The 9,116-nt window shown below is 40.9% G+C and overlaps 1 protein-coding gene across 6 annotated transcripts in view; it reads left to right on the top strand.

The window, feature by feature from the left end:
* Nucleotides 1-4,560: 4,560 nt before the first annotated feature.
* Nucleotides 4,561-9,116, top strand: part of PAX8 (paired box 8) — a 64,740-nt gene continuing 60,184 nt past the window's right edge. For all 6 annotated transcript variants that reach the window (XM_075342974.1, XM_075342972.1, XM_075342970.1 and 3 more), the window contains exons 1-2: nt 4,561-4,604; nt 5,717-5,803. In XM_075342974.1, coding sequence (XP_075199089.1) covers nt 5,779-5,803 — 25 coding nt within the window. In that variant the 5' untranslated portion in view covers nt 4,561-4,604; nt 5,717-5,778. The remainder of the gene's footprint in view (nt 4,605-5,716; nt 5,804-9,116) is intronic.

Here is a 9,116-nt window from a genome sequence, read left to right as displayed (position 1 = left end):
TTGACCAAGGCGGTCATGTGGATGTTGTTCATCATTGGTAGGGTGTCAAACGTACCAATATGTCTGCTGCGATCCAAATGACGAACAATATTTTGAAAATGAACGACGTGTTAGCGATCAACGATTTTCAACCTATTTGCGATCATTTGGAGTCACACATAGGTGTAACACGCAACGACGTCGCAAACGATGCCGGATGTGCGTCACGGAAACCATAACCCTGCCGACATATTATCAGATAAATCGTAGCGTGTAACGCCACCTTTAGAGTTACAAGGTCTCAAGTGGGAATGGGGAGCAGGGCTGTTACATTTGGTGTTATTGCTCACACACTCTCTCATACTGGTCACTGGAAATTCAGCATGGTTCCTCATGGCAAAAAATTCTCTAAGGATCTGAAAAAAAGAATTGTTGCTTTACATAAAGATGGTCCAGGCTATAAGAAGATTTCCATCACATTGACACTGAGCTGCAGCACAGTGGTCAAGACCATACAGAGGCTTAACAAGACAGGTTCCAGTCAGAACAGGCCTCATCATAGTCGCCAAAGAAGCTCAGTGCATGTGCTCAGCGTCATATCCAGAGTTTGTCTTTTCAAAATAGACGTATGAGTTCTGCTAGAATTGTTGCAGAGGTTACAGGGGTGGGGGGTCTGCCTGTTAGTGCTCAGACTATACGCCACACACTGCTTTAAATTGGTCTGCATGGATGTCAATAGGTGAGAAGCAATAGGTGAGGAGCACAAAAACAAGTGTGTCCTGCCTACAGTCAAGCATGGTGGTGGGCGTGTCATGATTTTGGGCTGCATAAGTGCTGCCAGCTGTGGGGAGCTACAGTTCATTGAGGGAACCATGAATGGCAACATGTACTGTGACATACAGAAGCAGAGCATGATCTCCTCTCTTTGGAAATTGGGCTGCAGTTGGATACACCTCCAAGACGACCACTGCCTTGCTAAAGAGTCTGAGAGTAAGGGTGCTGGAGTGGCCAAGCGTCTCCAGACTCAAACCCTATTGAGTATCTGTGGGGACTCCTCAAACAGAAGGTGAAAGAGAACAAGGTCTCTAACATACACCAGCTCTGTGATGTCGTCATGGAGGATGGAAGAGGATACAGCGGCTCCTGTGAAGCTCTAGTGACCTTCGTGCTCAAGAGAGTTAAGGCAGTGCTTGAAAATAATAGCAGCCACACAAAATATTGACACTTTGAGCACAATTTGGCCATTTTCACTGAGGGGTGTACTCACTTTTGTTGCCAGCGGTTTAAACATTAATGGCTGTGTTGAGTTATTTAGAGGACACCAAATATACACTGATATACAAGGTGTACACTGACTATTGTACATTGTCAGATCCTCAGTGTTGTCCCATGAAAAAATATGATAAAATATTTACAAAAATGTGAGGGGTGTACTCACTTAGAACCTTCAAATATGAACAAACACAAAGGTAGACTGCAAGCTCTGTGGGACAAATTCACACCGAGTCTACAGCCCATGCGTCCATACAAGATGAAGCACTAAGCGGACACAACATCACCTCTGCCCCCAAACTCATTAAACTTTTCTAGCCAGGGTTATAAAGTGGTGTTTTCTTTTCATTAATTGATAGATTCTGTCTTCCCATGCTCGGGGGTCATAAAGCTGACAGAACAGAGGCATTCTCAGCCCATTCCCACTGATTATACCTATATATGACAGGGGAATGGTCCCCCCCCACAAATGTAGGGGTCACGTTGCAGTACTTTGTACTTGTTTACAGAATACGCTGCCCACATCCAATGTGCCATCTCCAGCCCACCAGTGAGACGGTGCCCCCCGGCACAAATAATACCTCGATAATATAGAAGTACAGCCGTCCCTCGCTATATCGTGGTTCACTTATCACGGCTTCACTGTATCACGGTTATTTTTCATTTTATAAGACGCACCAAAATATAAGATGCACCCTAAATTTAGAGGAAAAAAAGGTAAAAGAATTATGGGGTCTGTCTTATAATCCGGTGGTGTCTTACTGAGGTGGCAGCAGCAGTGGTGGAGCGGGGTCACAGGAGGTAGGGGCGGTGGTGGAGCAGGGTGATGCTGTGGGCGGTGCGGCTGGTGTCTGTTATGTCCTGGTGGTGGATCCTCTGGGCCGTGCACGGGATTCCCCCAGTGAGGCAACCCGGAGCTAACCCCTGTATAGGGACTGTCCGATCACCCCACCAGAGGGCCTAGATGCACGGTAGCCGGAGTATTATTGGGTATGGGAACAGCGTCCTTCAGGGGACTGGTAGTACGAAATCTCTGGGGCCACAGGGTTCCTGGAGACAGTGCTGGAATCAAGTTCAGGTGCCGGGTTGGAACAACAGACGGGATCTGGGTCCAGCTGGGCGTGAAGGTTGAGGTCGCCGAGCGAGGTCGGGGATCAGAGACGGACACAGGCTGATGGAATGGGGGTCGTCTTCACCGCCGACAGTCACCGGAGGACCTCCTGGACAATCCTGTAGTCTGGACCGGGTTAAGGTGGTAGCACAGGCTCTGCGAAGGAGACAGAGTTAGATACTGGCAAGGCACAAGGGGACCTGAACACCTAGCTCTAAGGAACACGTTGAACAGGCACCGCCCACATGGAAAGAACATCCTACCTGACTTTGGCAATATCCTGTTTCCGGACGCTGGCCCTTTAAGAGGAGGTCAATGACCGTGCGCGCGCCCTAATGCGCATGCGCGATGCCCGAGTGCCGGAGACCAGAGCAGGAAGCGGTGCAGAGGATGCAGGAGAGCCCGACTGTGTGTCCTGGGTCGCAGGGGAACACCGGGTGCGGGGGACAGGAAGCATGGAGGACGCAGAGGAGGAAGAGTGAGCTGTGTAGCCATGGGCAGGAGGACAGGGGCCCGGGGCGGTGAGTGAGGGACGGCGTCGGGACCCGGGGAGCGTGACAGTGTCCCAGATGCTGGCTCTGGGCACTTTGAGGCACGAACATCCAAAAACTGTTGGTGGTGCAGCCTTCAAAGAAATGGCGTTCATAGTCGGCGCATGTGAGGATTGAGCTATCGGCTCAATGGTGAGTCGAGATCTCATCTGCGCATGCACCACCTCTAGGTGCCATTTTCCTTAAGTCCGCTGCGGGAGATCAATGGGCTGGAGGCGGCGCATAGGCAGATGAAATCTTGAGCCGAGAGCTCCATCCGGGCGCCATTATTTGAATCTCGAACCGCCAACATTTTCAGGATGGCCACTACCTCTACCTAGCTCCATCTGCGCATGCGCCGACTCTGGGTGCCCTTATTTGAAGCTTGCACTGCCGACATTTTTAGGATGGGTCCTACCTCACCTCCCGCAGCAAACCGCAGCGCACAGTCCTTTCACAGGTCCAAATAAAAAAGTAATGGGTCTCAGAACATGGCAAGCTTCAAAGAAAGTAGTTGGTGCATCAGCGGATTGAGATATCAGCTCAATGATAAGCCAAGATCTCATCTGCGCGCTCGCCACCTCCGGGCGCCTATTGCCTTAAGTCCATTACTGGGAGTTCAACAGGCAGCAGGCGGCGCATGCGCCGATGAAATCTTGAGCCAAGAGCTCCATCTGCGCACGCGCCAAGTCCGGGCGCCATTATTTGAAGCCCGCACCGCCGACATTTTCAGGATAGCCCCTGCCTCACCGCCCACAGCACTGCACAGTGCACAGTCCATTCACAGGTCCAGATAACAAAGTAATGGGTCTCAGAACATGGCAGCACAATGGCAGAATTACATTTTTTTTTCCTTTCCTTTTTTGTTATTCGTTTTCCAGTACATTACATGATAAATTAAAAACAGCAACTCATTCTGTAAAAATACGAAAAAATATATTGAAAAAAAATAAATAAATAGGACATGTTTAATACAATGATGTTCCCTTAGTGAAGTTCCCCATAGACATACAGTACAGCTATGGAATGGGGGATAAGTGGCTGCCAGACATATCAATTGCTGCTTATCTCTGGGGCAACAAATGATCAGACAGAGAAAGCAAAACCCGGCTGTGCCTATAGGATAAAGGGTGTAAAAAGGATTTTTTGGCTACAAAAACATAGATTTCAATGACCACTATTCAGATAAATGAGAGCATTCTCAGATTTTCAGGCTTTAGTAATTAATGGCTATAAGAGGCAGATCTCAGATGATCCCTGCTGAAAGGTGGAAACATAATATTATTAAAAGACAGTTACCCTATAAACTAGAAGAGGACCCTATAAACTAGAAGAGGGCATTCTAGCTTTATGGGATCTGCCTGGAGTTATCTACATCCATCCACTGTGCAATACACAAAGAGGATGTATTCCTGGGAAGACATCATGGAGATAATGACAGTATCAGCCCTATCACTGTCACCGCTATCAGGATACAAGATTCTCAGGCTCTATCAGATGCTGGGGTCTCCAGGAATCTTGGAATCATCCATCCATGTGCAGATCCCACCTCCCCCAGCCCTGGAACACCTGCAGCCAATCCCTGGCCTGTGTCCTGTGCCAGACATCCCTGAGACCCCCACCATGGGATAAAGCCTCCTCCTCACATCCTATTGTAAGAGGACAAACTTCCAGCAAAGTGTAAGGGTGAGGACAGGTCCTCAAGAGACAAGGTAGAGAGCCAACATCTCCCCATCCACCCCATGTAATGAACCATCTAGGACTCTAGCAGCTATCTATCTATCTATCTATCTATCTATCTATCTATCCCTCTATCTATCCCTCTATCTATCCCTCTATCTATCTATCTATCTATCTATCTATCTATCCCTCTATCTATCTATCTATCCATTCATCCATCTATCTATCTATCTATCTATCTATCTATCTATCCCTCTATCTATCTATCTATCTATCTATCTATCTATCTATCTATCTATCCATTCATCCATCTATCTATCCCTCTATCTATCTATCTATCCCTCTATCTATCCCTCTATCTATCCCTCTATCTATCTATCTATCTATCTATCTATCCCTCTATCTATCTATCTATCCATTCATCCATCTATCTATCTATCTATCTATCCCTCTATCTATCCCTCTATCTATCCCTCTATCTATCTATCTATCTATCTATCCCTCTATCTATCTATCTATCTATCTATCCCTCTATCTATCCCTCTATCTATCCCTCTATCTATCTATCTATCTATCCCTCTATCTATCTATCTATCTATCTATCTATCTATCTATCTATCTATCTATGTATCCCTCTATCTATCTATCTATCTATCTATCTATCCCTCTATCTATCCCTCTATCTATCTATCTATCCCTCTATCTATCATCTATCTATCTATCTATTCATCAATCTTTCTATTTATCCAATTTATCTATCTATTATCTATCCCTCTATCTTTCTATTTATCCATCAATGTATTTATTATCTGTCTCTGTCTATCCATCTATCTAGCTGCCTCTAGATTTATCTCTACTAACTATAGTCCTTGCCTCTCTTACTTTATATCTATCTCTATATTTATATTTCTTTATCTAATGTATCATGTATCTATATATTTTGTATTAGCTCTCTCTCTTATCTATCTATCTATCTATCTATATCTATCTTTTATCTATAATCTATCTCTCTCTATCTCTCCGTATTTGGACCCATCCCATATGTGTAGCAGGTCTGTTCTTGCTTTGGTCCATGGTCCTTGTTGGTATAATGTAGGGGTCCCACTCCCCCCTCCACCCCCAGTGACCGGTGTCTCCTCTGCAGGTCGGTGTCCTCCAGGGCTGCTCTTCTGGACACAGAGGGATCGGCCATAGACTGAGGCTATCATGCCCCATAACAGCATCAGATCCGGTAAGTGACAGTGCACACACGGCTCATCATGGGGACAGAGACTCTGTGACCTGCAGATAGGAGCAGTCCAGGCAGCTGCTGCTCACAGGGTGGGGGCGATCACTCGGATGGAAGCCTCAGTGTGGGGTGAGGAGCTGACAATCTGTACCGGGTCACAGTGATCCCCTTCCCCAGTCAGTAAAGACAGGTGCATCCATATCTGCTGAGTCCATGGGACATCGCTGGCTGCTGTGCCTCGTATCACAAGCAAATGATCCAATATAGGCTGTGATTGTATAATGTCCTGCAACCTGGTCTGTTATCTATCTATCTATCTATCCATTATCTATCTATGTATCTATGTATCTATCTATCTATCCATTATCTATCTATGTATCTATGTATCTATCTATCGATCTATCTATCTATCTATCCATTATCTATCTATGTATCTATGTATCTATCTATCTATCTATCTATCCCTCTATCTATCTATCTATCTATCCATTATCTATCTATCTATCTATCCATTATCTATCTATCTCTATCTATGTATCTATCTATCCATCCATCTATCTATCTATCTATCTATCTATCCCTCTATCTATCTATCTATCTATCTATCCATTATCTATCTATCTCTATCTATGTATCTATCTATCCATCCATCTATCTATCTATCTATCTATCTATCTATCTATCTATCTATCTATCTATCCCTCTATCTATCCCTCTATCTATCCCTCTATCTATCCCTCTATCTATCTATCTATCTATCTATCTATCTATCTATCTATCTATCTATCTATCTATCTATCTATCCCTCTATCTATCTATCTATCTATCCCTCTATCTATCTATCTATCCCTCTATCTATCTATCTCTCTCTATACTTATCTCTCTTTTTACCTACCTATTTCTATCTTTTTATCTTCTTTCTTTCTATCTATCCTTCTACTTTTATTATCTATTTCTATCTATGTACATATTATCTCTGATCCATTTATTTTTATCTCTCGATTATCTGTGTATCAGTCAATTGTATAATTACCTGTGCGATTTAGTTATCCACTGCAATATCTATGTATTCTACCTGTCCTTCTGTCTATAATCTATCTATCTATCTATCTATCTATCTATCTATCTATCTATCTATCTATCTATCTATCTATCTATCTATCCCTCTATCTATCTATCCCTCTATCTATCTATCTATCTATCCAACTATCTCTTTACATATCTATATCTATCTCTATCATCTCGTTATCTCTCTATTATCTATGTCTATATATCTACTGTATCTATCATCCATCCTTATCTAGCTCTCTGTCATATATATATATATATATATATATATATATCTCTTTATCGATCTCCATTTCTTATCTATCTATCTATCTATCATCTATCTATCATCTATGATGTAGCACCTGGACTGGTTACAGGTGTCAGTGTAGCTGGCTGTGATTGCTGATGTCCTGCATTATATTGTGTTCCCTCCATTAGTGCTGGTCTTGGTGTTGGATATACAGATATCATTGTGGAGTTTGGTTGTTCCTGGTCCTTATGAATAATGTGAATATCTGTGTCCTGGCTCCTTGTCCTGGTCAGGGGCTTTTCTGGTCCTCAGAGCTCCCCAATCTTATGTAATGGACACTCCATTATCAGTCATTGCCCAATATATTGTAACCAGCGTGATTTATAGGGAAGTAAAGCAAGCAATTATAATAAGGAAAGATTCACTGGATTGGATGGATATATCTGTTGTGTAGACGTGAGCTTACAAACAAAAGAGCAAAAAGCACAAATAATACAATATTATTCTTGTTATTTTTAATATGATTAATAATTCTTATAATATTGTAAATAAATTGTTATATTACTGCCGACAATTGTAGGAATGATAATGTGTTGGTGATTTCTGAATTGATCTATATTATTGTTATTAGATGTGCCATCATGATCATATATTACTAACATTTCATCATATATTTATTATTACTACCAATATTAAAATCATGATTACACTAATAATTAAAACCAATAATTTACATTATGACCGTACACATACCCATACATATTATTATCAATTTACACTACTAGTAATATCTATATTGTTGCTGTAAAATAATAATTATTATTATTATTATTATTATTATTATTATTATTATTATTATTATTATTATTATTATTAATTATTGTCATAAGTAGAAGTAGTAGTTGTATTATTATTACTATATTGTGCTAATCATGTTAATCATCATTGTTAATGTTATTATTCTCATTATTAATATAAATATTGACATGATTAAGTACTAATACTAATATTAATTTTTCATGTACAGTTATTACTAACAAAATATTAATACATTTTTTGGATACTATAATTAATGCACGATGATACTAATATATTGATATATACTAATATATTGTTATTCTTGCATCATCTTTTTTTTCCCATTTCTCTGCTACAAATAGATATTCTAATTATGTATTGTATATAATCACTTGTATTATTGACAATTACAGCATCATTTTATAGCCAGCCCCTGCTCTCTGGTCAGGTCATTGACTGTAGTGTATATCTATATAAATCCATGGCTATTTTTGTTATTGTGTCTTGTGCTTGCTGTGAGGACAGTCCTCCATACCTCTGAATACAAGTTAATTAGCAGATAATTTGGGCTGATGACTGTCTTCCCCCATCCCCTTGTGTGACACATTAACAGCCCCTGTGATGGATGCAGCTTCAGGGGGGATCAGGGAGGAGAACATTGTTTTCTTGTCATCTCAACTATGTGGATTTAGTTTCTTCCTTTTAAAGTAGAGATTTTTATTATCTCTGTGGATCTAAAGTTACAGCTGACAAGAGGGGAAGCTGCTCTAATAATGGCTGTAGAACAATTAAAGTGTGTCTGCAATAATATCTATCTATGTATATATATATATATATATATATATATATATATATATACATACAGTATATATATAGTTTTGTATTATTTATATTATTATTTACATATTTATTTAATTACGATCAATGATGAATTGAGATCAACAGATCATCAATAGATCATTAATAACATGTTGTAATCATAAAGGCATGAGGGTTGGAAATTAAATGCAGTTTTCTGCATTTTTTTTCCTCTTTGTCTAATTGCACTACAACATTTTTCATTAATTGTTGACTAATGCACCACTATGTGTCTGATCTACTATCTCTCTATTATCTTTCTGTCTCTATATCTTATGATTTATTTGCATTTTGAAATATAGAAAAAAAAGCTGTCTTGTAGATATATTTTGGGGTTTTTTTTACATCTGTATAATATCT

Source organism: Anomaloglossus baeobatrachus, chromosome 4 (assembly GCF_048569485.1).
Source record: "Anomaloglossus baeobatrachus isolate aAnoBae1 chromosome 4, aAnoBae1.hap1, whole genome shotgun sequence".
Taxonomy (NCBI): Eukaryota; Metazoa; Chordata; class Amphibia; order Anura; family Aromobatidae; genus Anomaloglossus; species Anomaloglossus baeobatrachus.
The sequence above is the reverse complement of the archived record's forward strand: the minus strand, read 5'-3'. Positions and strand labels throughout refer to the sequence as shown.